We start from the raw sequence: 23764 nt of genomic DNA, 5'->3' as shown, positions 1-23764 counted from the left end.
CAGCCAGGGAAAACACCTTAATTCATCGGGCTGGTGTTAATAATGGCAATTTGAACACATTTTATCAACCCTAGAACCCCCCACTCGCCCCCCTCCCCCACAGATTTTACTCTTTGAGGACGTGAACTTGTTATCTGCAGTGTGAGTACAGATCGCAGTAGGAAGCACCTGCATGGCTGCAGGAGAGCAGTGCTACAGAAAGTCACACGGGTCCTTTACACCGATATCTAATGGGAATTGTTTCGTAGCTGAAGCAGCCCTTGGAGACGATGCAGCGAGGCAGGCCTAAACAATGAAGGGACCAGCCTGGGAGCCAGCCTTTGATGCTGCGGGCCCGCCGGGCCGACGCCCGGGCTGTTTCAATAGCCAGCCTGCCCCTGCGTGTTCAGCACAGGGGGCAGCAGATCATAACACAGGCTGGAACCTGCCTCGCGGGGGGTGGGGGCAAAGCAACACCGATTCGTGCCTCCCTCGCACACATGTGGAACAGGACCATCCACCTGTTGAACAGGTACTGGAAGGGCGGGGGTAGGGCAAGCGGGGGAAGAGGGGGAGGGGGCCGTGTGATGGGAGGGAGCAAACACGCGCCCACTATATATATATAATGGGGCAGAGCCGTGCCAGACTCCAGCAGCGTCCAGGAACCAGGCGACTCTGCAGGTACTTCCAGCCTCGGGCATAACCAACTCTCCTGGCCCCCCCTCTCTTTCCTATCCGGCGTAAGCACTAGAGGTAACAGGGCACCCGGGCCGGGTAAGAGTGAGAGAGAGGTCGCCCGGCCTCCTCCCAGGTAAGACGCAGCTCTGGCACAGCTGATGAGGCCGGGCAATTGCACAGCCAAGGTAGAGAGAGAGAGAGGGGGGGAGAGGGAGAGAGAGAGAGAGAGTGTGTGGGGGAAGGCTGTGCGCATGTAGAAATTATTCAATGTTACAGGGCTTCATAGTTACCATCGGTGGGGGAGGAGCAGGTAGGCGGTAAGTACTTGGCTTTATAATTGCTCAGGACTCATGTTTAGCTACATTCGAAAAAGGGGCGCTGGGCGCATACACGTGGAGTAAAGATGAACTCTAGGGGTGCTGGCTTTGGCTGGTCGAGGTTTGCCAAAAACAAGACGCTAAAAACTGTGCAGCTGGAAAGGTCGGTTAATCAGGAGTGCAAGCGCGCGCTGCTGGCACGGGTGGGTCTGAGGTCAAAGCTGGGGTCTGCACTCATGGTTTAGACTAGGGTGGGACGAATGCCACTCACCGCATAATGGGACGGGCAGAGCTAGATTGGGGAAGTAGGGGTGAGAGGTGGGCCACTTTGATGAGTTGCTTCACCATGCGGCTAGTAGTTTTGACCAGTGTTACTGAATAAATATTCTTTAAAATACACAATTAGCAGCACATTTTATCAGCCCATCCTCCCCGCCCCCCTCCACCCCTTGGGTGCTACTCAAACAGTCTGTCACAAAGGCAATGAATTGCCATTTGCGACTGTGGGTCCCTTTTTCGTTGGTGCCCGAGACAATATTATGCCCCAGTCTGACCCTGGCGGCAGTGGCATGGAAGGGTCAGGTCGTGGTGCTCAGCTATTGCCCACCCGGCAGCGGCTGAAGAGAAAGAGGCGCTATACCGCGCATGGTATGAGCGAAACGTCATGGACACGGCACTGATTTTCAGGGTTGCCTGCATTAGAGACTCCACAAAACTTCGGGCCATTTGTGCAGATTTTTCTGGGGGGCAAATGAGGCGTATGTTCGTGATACACCTGTGGTATTTATCAGCATTTCCAACCTTCCCGAACACACATACCGCACAGGCGGCGGCACTTTAAACTCACCTGGTGCACAGGCCAGGCAGCAGCACTTCAAGTGCCCCTGAGTCACAGCACAGGCAGCAGGTCAAGCCCCCTGGCACGAGGCAAAACAAAAAAAAAACAGACAGCAACACTCCAAGCTCCCAGATACACAGCACAGGCACAGCAGCACCCCCAAGATCCCCTAAAACGTAGCAAAGAACCCGCGCAAAAGCCGCACTTCAAGCTCCCCTGAGACACAGCACAGGCAGAAGCACTTTAGCCCCCCGCCCCACCCCCCTACCCTCCTGCGGCACATAGCAAAGAAACTGCACAGACAGCAGCACGTCATGCACCCCTGAGACACAGCACAGACAGCAGCACTTTAACCCCCTGGCACATTGCAAAGGAGCTGCACACAGCACCCCATGCCCCCCTTTAACGCTGCATAGCTACTGCACAACAGATGCAGCACAGGCAGAAGCACTTTAACAACCCTCCCCCAACCCCATCACCCTCCTTCGGCACATAGCAAAGAAACTGCACAGACAGCAGCACGTCATGCACCCCTGAGACACAGCACAGAGAGCAGCACTGGCACATAGCAAAGAAGCTGCACATGCAGCAGCACCCAATGCCCCCCTTACACGCTGCATAGCTACAACACAACAGACACAGCACAGACAGCAGCACTTTAACCCCCTGGCACACAGCAAAGAAGCTGCACATGCAGCAGCACCCAATGCCCCCCTTACACGCTGCATAGCTACAACACAACAGACACAGCACAGACAGCAGCACTTTAACCCCCTGGCACACAGCAAAGAAGCTGCACATGCAGCAGCACCCCATGCCCCCCTTACACACTGCATAGCTACAGCACAACAGATACAGCACAGACAGCAGCACTTTAACCCCCTGGCACACAGCAAAGAAGTTGCACAGGCAGCAGCACCCCATGCCCCGTTACGCGCTGCATAGCTACAGCACAACCGATACAGCACAGACAGCAGCACTTTAAGCTCCTGGCACACAGCAAAGAAGCTGCACAGGCAGCAGCACCCGATGCACCCCTGACGCGTTGCATAGCTACAGCACAACAGATACAGCACAGACAGCAGCACTTTAACCCCCTGGCACACAGCAAAGAAGCTGCACATGCAGCAGCACCCAATGCCCCCCTTACACGCTGCATAGCTACAACACAACAGACACAGCACAGACAGCAGCACTTTAACCCCCGGCACACAGTAAAGAAGCTGCACATGCAGCCGCACTCCATGCCCCCTGACATGCTGCATAGCTACAACACAACAGATACAGCACAGACAGCAGCACTTTAACCCCTGGCACACAGCAAAGAAGCTGCACATGCAGCAGCACCCCATGCCCCCCTTACACGCTGCATAGCTACAGCACAACAGATACAGCACAGACAGCAGCACTTTAACCCCCTGGCACACAGTAAAGAAGCTGCACATGCAGCCGCACTCCATGCCCCCTGACACGCTACATAGCTACAACACAACAGATACAGCACAGACAGCAGCACTTTAACCCCCTGGCACACAGCAAAGAAGTTGCAGAGGCAGCAGCACTCCATGCACCCCTGACGCACTGCATAGCTACAACACAACAGACACAGCACAGACAGCAGCACTTTAACCCCCTGGCACACAGCAAAGAAGCTGCACATGCAGCAGCACCCAATGCCCCCCTTACACGCTGCATAGCTACAACACAACAGACACAGCACAGACAGCAGCACTTTAACCCCCTGGCACACAGTAAAGAAGTTGCACAGGCAGCAGCACCCCATGCCCCCTTACGGGCTGCATAGCTACAGCACAACCGATACAGCACAGACAGCAGCAGTTTAAGCTCCTGGCACACAGCAAAGAAGCTGCACAGGCAGCAGCACCCGATGCACCCCTGACGCGTTGCATAGCTACAACACAACAGATACAGCACAGACAGCAGCACTTTAACCCCCTGGCACACAGCAATGAAGCTGCACAGGCATCAGCACTCCATGCATCCCTGACGCACTGCATAGCTACAACACAGAGATACAGCACAGACAGCAGCACTTTAAGCTCCTGGCACACAGCAAAGAAGCTGCACAGGCAGCAGCACTCCATGCACCCCTGGCGCACTGCATAGCTACATCCCAACAGATACAGCACAGACAGCAGCACTTTAACCCTCTGGCACACAGCAAAGAAGCTGCACAGGCAGCAGCACTCCATGCACCCCTTACGCACTGCATAGCTACAACACAGAGACACAGCACAGACAGCAACACTTTAACCCCCTGGCACACAGCAAAGAAGCTGCACAGGCAGCAGCACTCCATGCACCCCTGATGCACTGCATAGCTACATCCCAACATATACAGCACAGACAGCAGCACTTTAACCCCCTGGCACACAGCAAAGAAGCTGCACAGGCAGCAGCACCCCAAGTACCCCTGACTCACTGCATAGTGACATCCCAACAGATACAGCACAGACAGCAGCACTTTAACCGCCTTGCACACAGCAAATAAGCTGCACATGCAGCAGCGCCCCATGCCCCCCTTACACGCTGCATAGCTACAGCACAACAGATACAGCACAGACAGCAGCACTTTAACCCCCTGGCACACAGCAAAGAAGCTGCCCAGACAGCAGCACCCCATGCCCCCCTTACACGCTGCATAGCTACATCCCAACAGATACAGCACAGACAGCAGCACTTTAACCCCCTGGCACACAGCAAAGAACCTGCACAGGCAGCAGCACCCCCATGCAACAGCTACAACACAGCAGATACAGCACAGACAGCAGCACTTTAACCCCCTGGCACACAGCAAAGAAGCTGCACAGGCAGCAGCACCCCATGCACCCCTGACACACTGCATAGCTACAACACAACAGATACAGCACAGACAGCAGCACTTTAAGCTCCTGGCACACAGCAAAGAAGCTGCACAGGCAGCAGCACTCCATGCACCCCTGACGCACTGCATAGCTACAGCACAACAGATGCAGCACAGACAGCAGCACTTTAACCCCCTGGCACACAGCAAAGAAGCTGCACAGGCAGCAGCACTCCATGCATCCCTGACGTGCTGCATAGCTACAGCACAACAGATACAGCACAGACAGCAGCACTTTAACCCCCTGGCACACAACAAAGAAGCTGCACAGGCAGCAGCACCCCATGTACCCCTGACTCACTGCATAGCTACATCCCAACAGATACAGCACAGACAGCAGCACTTTAACCGCCTTGCACACAGCAAAGAAGCTGCACATGCAGCAGCACCCCATGCCCCCCTTACACGCTGCATAGCTACAGCACAACAGATACAGCACAGACAGCAGCACTTTAACCCCCTGGCACACAGCAAAGAAGCTGCACAGGCAGCAGCACTCCATGCACCCCTGACGCACTGCATAGCTACAGCACAACTGGGCACCAGATCATTACTGGGAGCACAGAGAGGGGGGTAGAGAGACAGCTGGGGGCAGAGATCAATGTTGCCTAAAGCTTAAAGGGCCGTCTGGAGTGGAGAGAAGGGGTAGAGGCAGGGAAGGGGCAGCTGTCTCTCCCGCCGCCCAGGCAGGAATAGCCAAAGTCATCCATCTAAGAGCAAGGCCGACACAGGCGGCCGAGCTCTCACAAGGGAGACCGCCTGAACCCAGATACGAGGCCTCCTGTCACAGATATAGCCCGCCTGCCGCTGTCCAGTAAGTGTCGCTCTGAGTGTACACTCCCCGAGAGCCCCCTTCTTTTTGTGCATTAATGGCTTTTGTGTCCAGGGGCGTTGCTGGGGTGAGGGGTGTGGGGGGGTTGGGGGGAGTGGCTCTGGGGGCAATAGACCCGGGTCTTTTGTTTGTAGCCCCGGATAGAAGCTCAGGGGCTGCAACCAAAAGGTTACCTAGCCCCGAGTCATGACAGTCCTGACATTAGCATCAGGCTAGCAACACCCCTGGTTGCTACGTCTCCACTCAGCGACCACCCGCATCACACGGTTCAATCTCAGAGGGGCTGCACATTCAATTCCGGGGTGCGCGCCCTCCTGAGTGTGTGCTTTGTGGTTCTCTGCCCTCTGTCCTACTATGCTCGCAAATGCTATGCCTGTTCCAGACCTGAGCCAGAGCAGCGCAAACCCCCATCATCGCACTGCCTTTTGGGTATTAATCATGTGTTTAGTTGCTTTGATTTAGCAGCAGAATTTGGTTGCCGGGCCCCTTGAGTGAGGGGCTGTAACATCTGAGATCATTGGATCGGTGGGAGGTCTCCGGTGTATTGTGCATGTTGCTATGGTGCCGTGGCTGTCACCAGGTCGTATTAACGCCCTCGTCTGCTCCCCCCCTTCTAGCACTGAGAAGACAAGATGAAGACCCAGCTGATCTCCGCCGTGGCTGCTGTCTTCCTGCTGCTGTGTAAGCCTCTTTACTGTGGGGGTGGGGGGGCAGAGGGCGGCGGGGGAGGGGGAATTGCCCGAGGGTTTTCCACCTCTCCTACATCCCAAGAAGTTCCCCAACAAATTAATGTGATGTTATGTTAAAGGTTCTTATACCGAGCCGCTGTTGCCACCTGCGTGGTCTCTTGGCGCTCTGGCCGGTCTGTAATGCAAGGAGGGCGGGGCTGGGGTGGGTAGTTAGTAGGAGTGAGCAAGAGCAAGAGAGATTTGCTGTAGGCAGCTTCAGTTTGGATGCACTGTTCACTGCGCGTCTGTGCGAACAGTGCATCCGATTGGTTGGTGGCCACCCTGTGCCGTTGAGCAAGATTATGTGTGGTTTGTTTTGTTGTTATGGTGTTGTGAAGTGTGTGCGGTTTGTTGTGCTGTAGAGGCCTGGTTGTGTTTAGTTCAGAGTTTGAGAGGTCTACGCAGAAGTGTGAGATTTTAGAACGGTCAGTTGGTGGGTGTACATTTCTTACCCCCGCTGTTCTGCCTAAATACGATCCATATCTCTCCCCCTGCTGTTCATTCTACAGTGTCACAATTAAAAACCCCAAAAAGCCCTACCGCGGTAGTGTGTTCCCTGTGCCTCATGTTCTGGCCGTGGGCTGCATGTTTCTGTGTCCAGCCCTATTCCTTTATGTGTGAAGAGTTTCACTCCCTCGGTGGTCCGATTAAGTGGGACACATCTCCCTCCCCTGTCAACACTTGGGGAAACCCTGAAGGGGAATCTGAGAGGTGGCGGGCACTGTGATCATCCGGGAACTTAACATAAAACAGGACTCGATTCTGATGAGGGTCTTAAGGTTGTGCAGTATCACCAAGGTGTTTCAAAATGGCGTAGCACCGCCATAACTTCTGGGCGACGACACTGAGGGCACACATCTAAGAAGGGTGCACATTTGGGCAAGTGCCTTTCTGTGGCAGCATGACACTTTTCTAAATAGCGCCATATTCTGTGAAAGTGATGGGCTCACAAGGTATCCACTACTTTCGATTGTTCTTTATGAAAGCGCCTGGTGACCGTACAACAGCCGTATGGACCACAAAAAGGGTAGTGTACCATGTTCCTGCTCATTCTGTACGCCCAGCCTCACTTTTGGCCCTGAAAAAAGGTGCTAAACTGCAGCACCCGTGAGGAGGCGTTCGCCGCGAAAAGAGGCGACATTCCTTCCAAAGTGTTAGGTTTACTAACGATAGAATGTCTTTCGGAGTCCCTTCACTTGTAATACATAATGACACACAAGATGGCGGAGGAGTCGACTGTGAAGAAGTGTCTAGGACAGTATGCTATCTGTCCCACAGTCTTATTATAAGGGGGGTGGACTGGGAACTAGAAGAGACCCTGGAAATAATTCTCAAACTGGCGCCATATTACAGAGGCCTAACGGGAAATCTGACCAGAGTTCCCTATAGGCCAGTCCACCACTGCCCAGGGTTCAGAGGCCTACATGAAAATTACCAGAGTTCCCTATAGGCCAGTCCACCCCTGGTCTTATGCCACATCTTTACTTCACAGATAGTGTTGCAAAGTGTCTGCAAACTCGGACACACTTTGGTATAGAAGACATTGTCTTGAATGCTTGTATTTGGGTCGCTGGAGGAGGTCTACGCCTGATAAATGCGTAGCGGTCCTTCTGTTCTACCTTTCACATTAATTCACAAGCTAGCTACCCCAACACCTCCCCACAACTCCACCCATCCCCCTCAGGATGGAAATGGAAGGATTTGGAGTGGGGGGGGTGTCGGATTTTTATAGCCACATTTGGACCTTCCTTAGAATCGGCCTTGAGGCTTACCTAAAATGGTGTTGTTTTGCTTGTTTGCGGCTCTTTCACTTCGTACTAATGCATTTCCAACAACTGTTTTTGAAAGATGTTAGGTTGGGATGAGGGCCTTAGGGGTGCACTCGTAAGGTCCATGTCTTCATGAAACACACATTACATTATACAAATGGCACCACAACATTTTGGAGGTAAACAGGCTGCACTATTGCATACAAAAATCTCAGAAATCAAGACAGGGGCCACACGTGTTTTACATCTACTATATTCAGTTACCATGACCTTGACCGTAGCAGCCCTGCTGACCCGCCAGCTGCCGGTTTGGCCTACTAGCTGTCTGAGCTGTCCCAGGGTTACTTGCGGAATCCAATGTCCAGCCGGACAGTCCAACGCCCAAGCCTGGGCCACATTTCCACCCAATGGGAAACCCGAGGGGCTACTCCCTCTGTCCACGCGGGTTTGGCCTATTGGACATGAGTGGACCTGTCAACCCAGAACCTGGGTAGCAAAATCATAGTTAATCTTAGACCAACATTTTTGTCATGGTTCGAACATTTTCATAATCCATTCTGTAGGTCCCTGTCAACAGCGCAAAAATGCGACACAAAATTAAAACACAGTATATTTACACAAACCAATATTCAGAAGACAACTGTAACAAAATTATGCTACAAACAAGATAGACTGTCTAGATTGTTTGTAGCGAATTGCACTTTAATAGATTTTACTAGATCTTATATCTGTTTTTAGCATTTACCGTGTACCATTGTATAACAATGCATTCCTTTTAAATAATTCAGTTATGCCCCTCTGTGCATGCTAAACGCATCCCTTGTTGCATTCACTGTAATCTACTATCTTTGAGCGATTAAAAACAGAGTTTAGTATCCTCTGCACACATCAGAACTCCTAAAACTACATTACCCAGAAGTATCTGTAGTCCTTGGGACTACTTCTTCAGTAACGCGGCGTGAACGTGCCGGCGTGAAAGCGGTAAGCCGGTCTGTGCCGGGTCAGAGGGGACGGGAGCTCTGTACCCTGATTATGGGAATTGTTGAAGCTTTAGCCGCTATCGAGGTGGCCAGAGGAATTTTCACTAAACATGGTAACGTCCCTCAGTACATATATAGTTTAAATCCTAAATCAGACTCTATTAATCCTCCTAAAGAAACCAATACCGAAGCAGATTGAAGGATATGTGACGCTAAATGTACAGAAATTGACCTGAACGCCGATACACAGCTAGATACGCCCATATTCACAGAAATACTATGTGCAAACGTAGGCATGCAGACTGATACTAAACCAACAGCTTACATTGAAGAGACAGATTTAGTTAGGAAAACCTGCCCTATACTGATAAATTAATCAATTATAACTGCCACCCACAATACTGTAATTAAGGCCACACTTAATGATTCTAATTTAAGTGGACTTTATAAATCCATGAATGTCCCAGAGACAGACTCCACTACACCTGCTAATAACTCACTAACATTTGTGGATCACAGCACTAGTGCAAATACCGTTAGGAAAGCAGTTAATCAAAGAGGGTCTCCTACACCAACTTCAAATATTAAATTTGTTTTACTCAACACTAGATCACTTGTGAAACATGCCACAGAGGTGGCCACGTACATAGAGGACAACAATATTGATGTTTGCGCACTTATCGAAACATGGGCATATCTGGCCGCAGCCCCCTCACTTAATCTAGCCATTCCAACACGATATGGCATGCTTAGATGTGATAGAAAGGAAGGTAAAGGTGGAGGTGTTGCTATAATTCACAGGCTAACTCTCACGGTCTGGGAAACCAATGGGTTTGTTATGGAAGGGATTGAATCCCTTTGTGTTAAAATCAGCATGAATGCGGAAGCTACATTGAATGTGCTACTAATTTATAGACCACCGCCTTTATTTGGAGACTTCCTAGCTAACCTCTCAAGCTTCCTATTCTCCTCCCTGAAACCCAATTCTAACTCCATGATTATGGGGGATATCAACTCATGGATAGACCACAACGATGACCCCATTGAACGCGATTTACATCTAGCATTAGACGAATTAGGATTTGAACAACTTATCTGTGAACCGACTCACAATTTAGGGCATATCCTTGATTGGGTTGCCTGTCACAAAGTGAAAACCAGCGACATAGTAGTTTCCCCATGTCCCTGGTCGGATCACTCCTTTATGGATTTCACTGTAATCTTCAACTTTATTAATAAACTGAAACCTAGCAAGGATAAAGACATCCCCACTCGAAATCTAAAACAATTACATCTACTAAGCTTGAACCCTTAAAGGAATGGTTCGCCCAAAAATGTTTATTGCCCAAAAGATGGGCAATAATAAAACAAATATACTTGCACTTTTTTTTAAAGTTTCTATGTAAAATTTTGAGCAATTGAAGCTCAAAATGTACAAAAGCAAGCACAAGGGGGCATCCATTTTGTGAAATCGATGCCCGCCTGTGCTCGCTTTTGCGGCACTAATGAAGGAAAAGCCAGCCAGCTGTAGTAAGCAAAAGCTACCACTGGGCGGCTTTTCCTTCATTGGTTTTTCTAAGTTTCTCAGGCTCCTCTGAGAAACTTAGAAAGAAAAACTGCAGCGTTTTCGAAACACGGCCGTGTTGTGTTTCTGCTTACAGCTGCTTTCCCATTTGGGGCTCTCGGGCTCCCCAGAGGGAGCCCGAGAGCCCCAAATGGGAAAGCTGCTGCAAGCAGAAACACTGCGGTATGCAAACACAACCGCATTGTGTTTCTGCTTACAGCTGCTTTCCCGTTTGGGGCTCTCGGGCTCCCTACGGGGAGCCCGAGAGCCCCAAATGGAAAGCTGCTGCAAGCAGAAACACGGCGGCATGCAAACACAACTGCGTTGTGTTTCTGCCTGCCTTGGCTTACACTTTGGGTCTCCGGTGCGCCCCCGGGGGAGCTGTTTTTCTTTCTAAGTTTCTCAGGCTCCCCCGACTCGGAGGAGCCTGAGAAACGTAGAAAGAAAAACCACAGCATTTTCAAACAGAATAACGTTGTATTTATGTTTGCGGTAGCTTCAAAAGCTACTGCAAACATAAATACAACATTTTTAAAGCTGCGGTTTTATTTCTAAGTTTTCCGGGCTCCTCCAGCCCGGAAAACTTAGGAAAAAAAACGCAGCTAGTGCTTTTTTAAAATTAAAAATAGCACTTACCGAGATGCAGCTGCAGCTTTTCTGCCTGTAGTCTCCAGTCTCCATCCTGCGAGTCCCGGCACCAATGAAGGAAAAGCCACCCAGTGGTAGCTTTTGTTTACTACAGCTGGCTGGCTTTTCCTTCATTAGTGCAGCAAAAGCAAAAGCGAGCACATGCGGGCATCGATTTCACAAAATGGATGCCCCCATGTGCTTGCTTTTGTAGATTTTGAGCTTTAATTGCTCAAAATTTTACATAGGAACCTAAAAAAAAAGTGGGAGTATATTTGTTTTATTATTGCCCATCTTTTTGGGCAATAAAATTTTTTGGGCAAACCATTCCTTTAATCACGCCACTAAATAAGCTTTCCAATAGGGACACTCCTGAAATACTAGCAAAAGTCATATCAGACAATTTGTGTAGAGCTGCCAATATTTTAGCACTGTCAAAAAGTAAAACGGAAGGAAGGCATTAAACGTAATTTATGTTTCTCTCCTGAACATCAAAGCTTAAAATCCCACACCCTTAGACTTTTCCATATCTGGAAATCCGTAAGAACGCAAGATTCAGTAATAGAATACAAGACAGTAGCTAAAAAGTATAGAGTTGCCATCATCAAGGCAAAAAAAAGCTCTTTCAACACCAGAATAACACAGGCCCAATCAGACTCTAAGGTACTCTTTAAAATATTGAAGGAGCAGGAATTCATTAGTTCCACACACTTAGATTTAGTTAATAAGGATAATGCATGGTGTAATGCCATGCAAAAAGCTATGCAAGACAAACTCCATAATATTTTAAAGGACATTGCCACAAAAAAATATAACCAAGATGACAATATTATTGGCACACAGGAGTCTTACATTAGATGTCCTGCCATTCCCATTTTTGAATTTGCACCAATTACTACTACAGAATTAGCTAGCATAATCAACCACCTTAAAACTACTAAATGTAAGAATGACATTCATACAGCCATGATGATTAAAACATGCCCCCCTACATTAATCTATGCCATTTTCACCTTTATCAATGCCTCTTTGAACACCGGGAGTGTCCCTCAGAAACTGAAGGATGCCTGGGTTATGCCGATCTTGAAAAAACCCAGCCTAGATGTGAATCTAGCAAAAAATTACAGGCCTATCACTAATACCAGCGTTCCCCTGAAAATCCTGGATCGTGTAGTCTACGAACATATAGCCATGCACCTCCAAAAATACCCAGTTCTACATGATCACCAGTCGGGTTTTCGAGTGGGCTTTGGGACAGAGACAGCTCTTTTAGAACTTAAATCTAAGCTCCTAGCGCACTTGGACAAACAGGAGCTTCCATGTTGATGCTACTCAATCTTTCGGCCGCCTTCGATCTGGTGGACCATTCCATCATGTCCACAAGGTTGAAGGAGGTAGCAAATTTGTCTCCTCTGGCGGTCCGATGGATTTCTTCATTTCTTAGCAACCGAGAAAGTAGGGTATTCTTTGGCAAAGCAGAGTCGACTCCTATTACTGTTGCTATGGGTCTACCACAGGGCGCTTGTACATCATCATGTCTATACAACATGTTTACTGCTCCCCTATTTGCTATGCTGATGCATGAGGATGTAATCTTTACGAACTAAGCTGATGACACACAATGTGTCATCCGTCTAACTGGCAACTATGAAACAGACACTTGTCTGATCAATAAGATCTACTCCCTAGTGGAGTCATGGATGATTTCCAATAAGCTAGCACTCAACAAAGAGAAGACGGAATTATTGCGGATCGGTTCCCCTGACACATTACAGAAATTAGGTCCCAACTATGACAATTCTGCATTAGGAGCTGTAAAAATCGCCCCTCTGAAAAGAAAAAAGTTAAAACATTAGGGGTAGTGTTTGATCAGCACCTTACCATGAGATCACATGTAAGTAGCTTGATATCATCATGCGCCTACTACATAAAATGACTTTCTCATCTTAGATCCTTTGTATCGCAAAAGAGCACAGAAACAATTGCGAGAGCGATCATAGGGGCAAAAATGTATTATTGTTCTAGCCTTTTGATAGGCATTGACAAAGCCACATGCAACAAATTGCAAGTAGTCCAAAATGGATTGGTCAGGGTGGTCAAGAGGCTTGACCACAGGGACCATGTCACTACAGCAATGCGGACCCTGCACTGGTTACCTATTGAATCACAAATCCTTTTTTGTATTCTCGTCATCACTCGGAAATGTTTTCAGGGAAACATGCTGCTTTATTTACAAGAACTTCTAACTAACAAAACCTACGTCAGATCACTTAGATCTAGTCAGCAGCATCTTCTCGTTATTCCAACATGTAGGACGGTGAAGATCGCCAATGCTGCCTTCTATGCTATTGCCCCGAAGACCTGGAATGCTCTTCCTCTAGAAATACGTGGCATCGAATCTCTTGATATATTTAAAAGAAAGCTCAAGACTTACTTATTTGCATAATTCCTGACATTAATGATCAATAGGCCTAATTCTCTAGCATGACTCTCATGAATTACTTGTTATATGTTGTCTTTGTTTTTGTCATGCCCTTAAGCCCAAAGGTCAATGGCTGCTCAATATAAATGTAGTAAAGTAAAGTGAAATGGATCCCAGATAATGGCTCCATCAAGACCGCCAAAATAGAAGGTTTGGTGAGTGGGCAAACTTCTGCTGGATGTGGGCGGTGGGGAAAAGAGGCAGGGCCTCATTACACGGAAGGCGGTAAGCCATGGCGCTATTAGCGCCATGGCTCATGCCGGTAAAATACCGGTTTTGCGGTGCCGTAATTAGCTCCGAGGTCCCTTAGCGGGTCGGATTTTAATTCCTGCAAAAAGCAGGCGTTAAATCCCCCAACCCGCAAAGGGACCTCGTAGTAAGGCGGTAGGGATTTACCGGTACCAGTATTTTACCGGTACCGGTAAATCCCTAACGCCATCCGTGTAATGAGGCCCGCAGATTCTGCTGCTCAGCCCTCAGCTCAGCGCTCATTTTTGGGGTGAGCCATCGGATAGAGGTAGTCTAGACACCCCTCACCTTCTGCCCCCTCTCCTTGCCCCTCTAGGACGTTCCTTGCCAGCAAGCAAGGCCCCGCCATGCCCACAAGGCGGCCCCTAATGTCGCTGCTCGTGTAAGGCCATGGCAGTGCCTCCAACAGATTGTGAGGTGCATGTAAAAATAAAAACATGTCTTTCCTGGGAATGTCGGGTTTTATAGCCACATTTGGACCTTCCTTAGAACCGGCCCTGAGGATTACCTAAAATTGTGCTGTTTTGTTTGTTTGCCACTCTTTCACTTCATCCCAATCATTTCCAACAGCTGGTTTTGCAAGATGTTAGGTTGGGACTGATGGCCCGATTCTGAGGTTCATGTAAAAATAGAAAAGTGACTTTCTAATTTCGACCAGATTCACTTGGAAGGCAAAAATGTGGGATTGCGATGTAATCCGCCCCTTTTGTTCTCCAATCCACGTCCTCACTTTATGGCTTGGCAATGTCCCTAGTGACCGCACCAACCACTGAGCAGCAAGTGCATGCTTATTCTGCCCACCCAGCACCACACTTGCACCTAAAATAATAGGTGCTAAAGTACAGCACACGTGAGCTGTCCTTAACCCCTCGAGTGCTAGGCTATTATGCAAGTCTTAAGTGACAGGCTATTATGCAAGTCTATGCAAAAAGGACGAGCATACTCCTCCTTGGCATTTAAGGGGTTTAAGAAAGAAAGAAGCAACCTTTGTTGCATGCTTATTGGCAAACGGGTTAGTTAGACTGTCCCTACAAAATGGTTTCCTAGTTAGGCCACAAGAAGACACTTTAGTCTGTAAAGAAAAGAAAATGAAGCGCCTAAACCAGAATGGTTATTCTTACTACAAGTGCCGTATAACCGTGCTTTCTATTGTACTAGGTCACATTTCTATAGTACCGATTGCTACTGAGGGTCTGCGAGCTGGGTGAGACTTTCGTTACTATACAAATGTGTCCTTAAATATTTCAGTTTAACACATGGAGCTCTCCGCCACTCCTCCCTCCACCTCAGAATGGAGGTGAAAGGATTTTTGTCTTCAGCAGTGGCATGTCCAGGGTCTGGCCTGTGCTGGCACATGCTACCCCTGGAATCTGACTGGCCGCCCAGGTGCCACCCCATTATCCTAAACTATGATCATTATGTGTGTGTGTGCTCGTACTTGATGCCACACCTGCAGAAGTCTGTGCCCCACTTGGGCCGTCCCAGTCAGTCTGGACACAGCACTGGTCTGCACACCAGGGGGAGCCTCCCGCTGCATGATGCAACCCTTGGAGGTAGTAAATGGGGAATTCCCTAGAGTTCCCTCAGCTCCCCAAGTCTGGCAAGAGAGCCTCAGTGCACATGGGCCTCCTATATAGGAGGTCAGAGCCTTTATAGATGAGTTGGAAATCACACACAGCAAGACGCAGGGGTTGTATACGAATTGTTCGTTTTACAACTGTTCGAATTACAATTGACCTTTTCACAATTGACCGAATTGTGAAGGTCAATCGTAACATTTATGTGGGGGGGAAAACCCCACCCAACGCCAAACCCCCCCAAAACCCCTATATATATATATATATATATATATATATATATATATATATATATACAAACCGATATATATATATATATATATATATATATATATATATATATATATATATATATATATATATATATACGGTCAATTGTGAAAAGGTCAATTGTGACCCTTTAAATTCAGTCAATTGTTCATTCGAACAATTGTAAACAAACAATTTGGGTAATACCGACGCAAGCACCTCCAGAGAGACAACTGGTTCACAACAGTCTTCTCAACCCCTTTGCCTGAGGACTGGCAAATGTGTGTTGGAGAGATAGTTGGCCGGGTCATCCGCGCCAAGTGTGGTTTTCTTCAGGAGGTAGAAGATCGGTCTTGTTTTTAGGGCCTCTGTTGTCAGCATTCAACATAGTAACACTCCACTCGTGACATACACACACCCCAGACACCATCTCCAGGTCCTCTGCCTTGCTCTGCACACATTCATCATAGTGGGGACACCCCACACTTGGCTGCCCCTCCCACCTCCCTTCCCGGTCCCCCCGACTCATCACCCCCACCCCCGTTCTCCTCCCCAATAATTCCTACCCACACAATTTCTGTGGATGATCAACATGCCGCAGCTGCTTTAATTTGGCGAGAACTAGCTTACAGGTGATCCGTATTGACAATCCCAGTCGCAGGATCTACGCTGAGCAGGAATCCATTGGTGCACCATGTCGTCCAGGTAGCACTTGCCTCCCTAAACACCCCTGTTTGTCTTTTGCTGGCGCAGGCCAGTTACCTCGTCCCCACTGCCCAAGCCATGACTGGCTTTTCAGATCCTCCACCTTATATTGCTGACCTTTGCCCCTTGGCATCAGCTACTCCCCCTTTGGTGCCAGCTGCCCACGTCCCCTCCTTTCCCACTAGTCCCGCCTAACCCGAATTGCATTTACCATAGCCAGCCTTCCCTTAACTCGCGTGCAATGGCAAGATTCCCCCTTCTCTTTATCCCATTGCGTGCTTACGCCCCATGCCTCCCCAAGACCTTGTGCCCCAGGGGGTGTACTGCCTATCCTCCTCCTCCTCCCCTTCGACTGCTGGACCCTATTGTCTGTTATAGCACATTTCCTCTTTGGATACAGCAGGTAACTCCGCTGCGGCACCTCTGCAAGACAGTATCAACACAATGGGCCTCATTACGAGGTTGGAGGTAGCCATGGAGCTATTAGCTCCATGGCTTCCTCCAAAACCCTTCCGACTCCTCCCTGGTGAATGGAGCAATTACCGGCCCATTCCGAGGTCGGAGGGACCAGTAATTCCCCATTCACCATTTGAGCCCCCATAGGGCTCAATGCGAATGGGGAAGGTACTAATAACGGTACCGCAAATTGCGGTACCGTTATTAGCTCTAGAGTCCCTTTGCAGGTCCCGTCCTTAACGCCTGAAAAAACAGGACCCACAAAGGGAACTCATAGTAGGGAGGTAAGGGATTACCGGCACCAGTGCCCTTACCGGTGCCGGTAATCCCTTACCTCCCACCTCGTAATGAGGCCCAATGTGTCAGACATTACATGTGATGTTCGCATTAACCCTCCACCCTATCCTTAGCCTAAGGTGAGGGCGGGCGGGTTCCTCCTCTTGCTGTCTGCAACTGGAAACATAGGGGGTTATTCCTCTTACTCCCTCTCCTTTATTTGACCCATGACATCACCCCACTACCATCACCCAGGACAGCTCCTCACACCTGTCTGTTCCCATGCTCCGCCCTCTTCTCTTGCCCTCCCGCTCCTTGCATGTCCCATGCTGTCCCTCCTTTTTCTGAGTTGGGGATCTCCCGACCAGGGGGCATCCCACGCTAGGTGGGCCAGGGGCAGCCAAGGCCTTCCTGCAGGTGTCGCGGCCCCCTGGATGAGCTTTGAATTCCCACAGTGGCTTTCTGCACACCCACAGACGCCACCTATAAGCTGTCAGATCATGCCCTCTCAAGTCTACACACACCGTGTGACCTCGGCCAGGCTCAAATGTGTTTCATGGATTTATTTTCATTGTGGGAAGAAAACGCACTGCACAGGTCTTGTGACAGAGGGGTACAAAGGGTTTCGTCCAAAATGATCGTGGGCAAAAAGTCAAAGTCCCAAAATCCAACCCCTATTTGTTTGCATATATATGGGGGGGTAAAGTTAATAAAAAATGTATAGGGGTAAGGTGGGGGGCTGTGGGCGGTCTCCCCATATGAGAGCCAGAGTATGCATCCTTGATGTACCACAAAGGTCACTGGGAGATTCTGAGGCCTAGTGATGTGAATCTGGGCAAGCTGGTGTTTGCTATTTAGGTAATATGCGAACAAATGGGAAATAAAAAAATAGATAATATGCGAACAAATGGGAAATAAAAAAATTAATCAGTCTTTTGGGACACAGACTTTTTAATTCAGTCTTTTCACGCAGATCCGTACAAAGCGTTCCTGAGGTGCAGTGCAATGCGATCACAAGAAGACGAACGCTGCACCTTCAGTGCTGATCCCGTAGAGAGTGTCTGGAGTTAGAGGGCTCAGGCTACTTGACATTCTCCCCCTTTCCCCCTCCACGCTAAATGGCCCCTCTATGAATTGATTGACCGAAACTCTAGGACGAGCGCCCTATTCTGAGCTCGTGATGATAGTCACGTGGAAAGCAGGCATTCTTCCCTCCAGTTTCCAGCACCACTATTCTGAGTTTCCAGCAGCAAAAGATGCTAAAATATCTCATTGCAGGAGAAGAATGTACTCCAGTGGCACTACAAGCATTAATTTTGAAGACTGCCACTAACAGGAGTCGTATTTTAACTCCTGTTTTTGACATGTAAAGCAGTACGACATGTAAAAGCAGGTCGTACTGATCCGACCTGTCCTCCCACAGGAGAATACCCTTGCAGCCCCTGTCTTGCATTCCTGATGGTTACTAGGGCCATTGTCAGGCCGTAAATCAAGCACATGCAAAAGCTGAGCCTTTCATGTCCCTACACCACATTCTTTCTTCATTAGAACATGGTGCTTTTAAGGAAAGTGTTCCTCCTTCATGGAAGAACATTTTTCTATTTTTTGCATGCACATTACAATCGGGCCCGAGCAGAGGGGTTTCTGGAGGGGGGGGGTACTGAGGGGGCTATAGCCCTGGGTCTTTTGGTTGTAGCCCCGGAGTCAAGCTCAGGGGCTACAACCAAAACGCTATCTAGCCCCAAGTCCTGATAGACCTGACATTAGCATAGCCCCAGATATTTTCCAGACCTAGCAACAGCTAGGCCAGAGTCTCACCCTTAAGTGTCTACAACCCCCCTCTGCCACCCCAAAGGAAAATACCAGGAGCCTGCTGGGCTACCTGCTTTGATTGATTGATATTTTATTTCTATCGCGCTTATACACAAGTGTTTCAGAGCGCGACAAGGCAGGGGAGGGGAACAGGGGAGAACAAAACAGTGATCTTACTAGGCCCTGTGACATTGAGAACGCGCAAGTGCATGGGAGAGGGGGAGGGGAAAAGTGCATGGAAGGAGGGAGAAGTGGAAAGTGTGAAGCAGAGGAGAAACAGATAAATAACAATAAATAAATAATAAAGGCAACAAACAGTGGTAATGCAGCCAGCAATTTGCAAGTGCTAGGTTTAAGACAGCAGACAGGGTAGGTCTGATAAGTGCAGGAAGAAAAAGGGGGGGCTGTATGGGTACAGATGCAGACCCCAGTGCAAGGGGTGGCCCGGAGGCAGTGCGGGAGGGTGGCAGGGTGAGCAGGTACCTGGGCCCGAAGGACAGAGGGTGGCCAGGTGGACAGTGCCAAGAGAGAACAGATCAGCAGGGGACAGGGGGAGCGAAGACAGAAGAAAAGAGGAAGGTCTTGAGGTGCTTCCGGAACCGGAGATGGTTCTCCTCAAGTTTTAGAGTGGCAGGGAGGCTGTTCCAGAGGGAGGCCCCAGCCGAAGACTGAGATCTACCCCCAGCTCGTTTCTTTGAAAAACGACTGATCCTGAGAGAGTTGGAGGTAGAGGAGCGAAGAGCTCGAGAGGTTAGGTATTTGCGGAGGGATAGCTGAAGGTATTTTGGACCCAGGCCCCAGAAAGCCTTGTGGACAATGCAGAGGGTTTTTAATTTAATCCTTGCATCCACTGGGAGCCAGAGCTGGAGAGATACGATCCCAGGGCTTGAGGCCAAGGACAAGTCTCGCAGTCCAGTTCTGGGTTAGTTGCAGAGGGCGGAGAGTAGAGGCAGGTAGATTTAGAAAGAGGCTGTTACAATAGTCCAAGCTAGAGAGAACCAGAGCTTGGGATACCATGAGCTTCTGGGGGAAGGAGAGGAAAGGCAGAGTACCTCTGAGGAGGTGCAGTCAGAAATTTGACTTTTTAGAGACCTCAGAGATGTGGGCGGAGAAGGAAAGGGTGGAGTCAAAGATGGCCCCGAGGTTCAAAGCCTCGCAGGTGGGGGTAGGAAGAGGGCCAAGGGAGGCCGGCCAGAGAGTGAGGGGAAAGGATGGTGAAGGTGTGCCGATGAGAGGATCTCCATCTTGCTGGCATTCAGACAAAAATCATTGGCGGAACACCAATCTTGAATGGCAGTTAGTCAATCAGAGATGAGAGAGGGAGACGAGGTGACAGAGGGCAGTCTGAAAATGAGTTGAGTGTCGTCAGCGTAGCACTGGAAATTTGAGCAGAAAGTGGCAATGCAGTGGGTGAGAGTTGCCAGGTATTGGTTGAAAAGCCAGGGCAAGAGGTTAGACCCCTGGGGAACACCACAGGTAGAGAGGAAGATGGATGAAAGGAAGGACCCAAGTTGGACCTGGGAAGGTCAATCTGAGAGGAAAGAGGTCAGCCAGGCCAGAGCCTGATCAGTGATACCCAGGTTTTCACGGAGGCGGTTGGGCAGGATGGTATGGTTGACCGTGTCCAAGGCAGAAGAGAGATCGAGGAGGATGAGGAAAGAGGGAATGTTAGAGTCAAGGTTGGAGAGCAGATCTTCACAGATGTTCAGGAGAGCAGTTTCCGTGCTTCTGGCAGCTCTGAAGCCAGACTGGTGGTCATGGAGACAGTCATGAGGCACAGCACAGAGCCCAGCTAGAAATGAAGCAGCCTGGGGATCCAGGACTACTGCTAACTACAAACCCTTTTGGGAGCAGCTGTGCAGCAAAGGGGCCAGAGGTGATAGAAAAGGGCTCCAGTCTGTAGTTCCAAGGAGAGGTGTGGCAACATAGTACATGAGGTCATTTGTGATCTTGCAAATAGCGTCATTTGTGATCGCAAATGTGAAATCATAGTCGCATCACAAATTACATTGTTTATGCAAAATACATATATAAATATAGCTAAATATTCTTTAAGGAAGTCGGTGCATCTAAGACCTAGCTTCCCCTCTTAGCTACTCCTCTTCTAATATCCCGGGGAGGCTCTCCGCTTAGGTGGGAAAAACGAGAAGAAACCTGGCCTCAGACTGCAATGAAGTGACAGATGCCACAGCCACAACATCCTCACATGCACATCTTGTGGCTGTTCAAATAGTATATATATATATATATATATATGGTTCATGTTTACAAACACTTTAATGTTAGTATACGTGTTGTGCAAAATGAAATGAGCACCAAGCACAGTGTGCATTGTTTATGGACTTAGTGATTCATCATGCAACCCTTTTACCACAGACATATTTGTCAAATATAACAATCTGTGGTCATTCTTTTTTTCCCAACATAACTTTTGATTTTATGTAAATCAGCCAGAACGCACCATTGTTGCTATTTGTTGCCTCCCCTTTCTCATAGGGATATTTCAAAAGGATACAATAGGAAATAATTGATATGGTTATTTTAGGTTTTGATAACATGGATTGCCCAGTAAGGCAAGTGTAACACTGATATTGTAACTAGTAAATATTGGAAAAGAGCTTTAGAAAAGAATTATAACATTTTGAAAACAAACAGTTTACAAAGTTTGTAAAATTAAATAATGTCCTTTTTGATTTTTTTCCAATTATGAGGTGTGCCAGAGCCCCACCACCTGTGGCGGAGCCTATCCATGCTCCGCTCACCTTCCCTTGTACGGACAATTCGCCTTCAGTGCGATGGTGACAAGCCTGCATGACACACGCAATGACAATTTATGTCTCCATGTACGAGGCCCTTCCCCGCCTAGGGCGATGCTTCTAATGCTGACACCCTCATTCCAATTTTAAGCATAAAAAACACGGCAGCGCCTCCTTCAACATATCTGTTTTTCCACTGGTCACACTGCTGCCATCAACAGCTGGAGTGTCTCTAGCTAAAGGCTGCAAGAGATGTGCCATGGGAGAGGGAATGGAGAGGACTGGGTGCAGGAGGACTGGAGAAACCGCCCCTACCCCACATGGAGCCCTATGAACTGCCACTTTGGAATACTGCTCCGAGGGGCTCTATGCCGGGATATCGCCCTGAATGGCAGGGCGAAAGAATCATGCATTAGTACATACTCTTGAGTGTCAAGGGCAAGACGTACAAAAGCTTTTCAAATACAGGTGACTTAATTAGCATTCCAAGTTATTCAATCACTGCCAACCAGAGAGCATCATCGCACGCCCCCTGCTCTTCTGAAGAGTAGTCCTACTTTTATATTGGTGGCATTTCCCAAAATACACAGCCGCAGCTAACCTTCCCACCCCTCCTTTGCAAAAGTCAGCGAGGCTCTTTATCTCGCATCCCACACCACAAAAGAGTGCTAAAACACAGCAAGTCCCTCTGGACAGCTACACTCCCGCTCCTGGCTCAGCCCCTCTTCCCTTCGCATCCCAGGACACGTTCAGGAACAGGGCGGGCCTTCGCGATGGCAGCGCCCTGGGCTGTTTAAAAAAGAACGTGACCCTTCCCCTCCCTGCACGCCCCTGGTCAATGGGAGTCGGAGGGGGCAGCAGCGCCCTTTTTTTTCTAACTGCGACTACGGGGCCTGGCAGGGAGTTAATTACTGGAATAGGGCTAGTGCATGAGCGCCCTATTCCAATGAATAACGCCTTGCTCCCACGTCAGTGCAGGGAGGTAATCATCTGAATAGGGTGCTCATGCTAAGCATCAGCACCCTATTGTTATTAAATGCGCATTACCTCAGCAGGTGCATTTAATAACAAAAGGACGCCTGCTGCGCCTTCTCCCACTATGCCTGCTCAGTGGAGCCCTTGAAAGACTCCCCTGAGCTGGTGTGAAGGGGGGCTAATAGCAACTTGGAGAGGATGGGGCCTCAGGCGGTCGCCCGGCCTAACCTGCCCTAAGGACGGGCCTGTTCTGGTAGAAGGGTAATAGTCGAGCTGAGTGACACTTATGCACTAAAGCATAGAGGGAGAGATAAGTGAGAGGCCAGCGGAAGATAGACAGACCGAGAACAAGAGAAAGCAAGAGAGGGCTAGTTTGAGACGATATTACACCGGGCTGCAGGCTGACCCTGTCAGTAGCAGTCCGCCGCCAAGTTAAGGGCCCACGCGAAGAGAGGGTAACTTAAAGTGGGCGGTGGTGCCATAGCCGTCAAAGTCGGGCCTGCGCCGCGTGTAATATCGCCATTAGCACCTACGCGGGTGCTAATGGTGTTTTTTTTTTGTGAAAGAAACATTCCTTTATCCCGTGCCCCGTCGCCACGCAGTGCTTTCACCCAGCAAGTCTGTCTTCAATGTTGACTGATGTCATCAACATTGAAGAGGAACCACCTGGACAACAGCGCTGCGCATAACCCAACGGTGGGATAACCGTATGATTCTTTTTTTTCTTAAAAAAAATGACTCCATTAGCACCCGTGTAGGAAACTACACGGGGGCAGAAGAGTTGAAGGGCGAGCAGGAAAGGGAAGGGGGTGCTGGCTGCACAGGCAGCTCAGAACACGGGCTTGAACCATACAGTACAGCCCGCGTTCCGAGCCTCCTGATTGGCCAGCACCCCCACCCAGGATGCTAATGACAGGCAATGCGCTGGATCTAACTTGTGTATTGTAATTGTTTTTTATAGCGTTCACGAGATTGTGATCCACAAAGTCTTAATGTTTGGAGCTTGTGACTAAACATTGCATATGAGGGTA

At 49.1% G+C, this 23764-nt stretch overlaps 1 protein-coding gene across 2 annotated transcripts in view; it reads left to right on the top strand.

Moving 5' to 3' along the window:
• Positions 1-552: 552 nt before the first annotated feature.
• LOC138580807 (uncharacterized) overlaps positions 553-23764 on the top strand; it is a 42090-nt gene continuing 18878 nt past the window's right edge. The window contains exons 1-2 of one of the 2 annotated variants that reach the window (XM_069651658.1): positions 553-660; positions 6146-6209. In XM_069651658.1, the coding sequence (XP_069507759.1) occupies positions 6161-6209 (49 nt within the window). In that variant the 5' untranslated portion in view covers positions 553-660; positions 6146-6160. Of the gene's footprint in view, positions 791-6145; positions 6210-23764 lie in introns of both variants that reach the window. The other variant, XM_069651659.1, reaches the window with a different exon arrangement.

The sequence above is a fragment of the Ambystoma mexicanum genome, chromosome 3p (genome assembly GCF_040938575.1).
Source record: "Ambystoma mexicanum isolate Mex_15411 chromosome 3p, UKY_AmexF1_1, whole genome shotgun sequence".
Taxonomy (NCBI): domain Eukaryota; kingdom Metazoa; phylum Chordata; class Amphibia; order Caudata; family Ambystomatidae; genus Ambystoma; species Ambystoma mexicanum.
The sequence above is the reverse complement of the archived record's forward strand: the minus strand, read 5'-3'. Positions and strand labels throughout refer to the sequence as shown.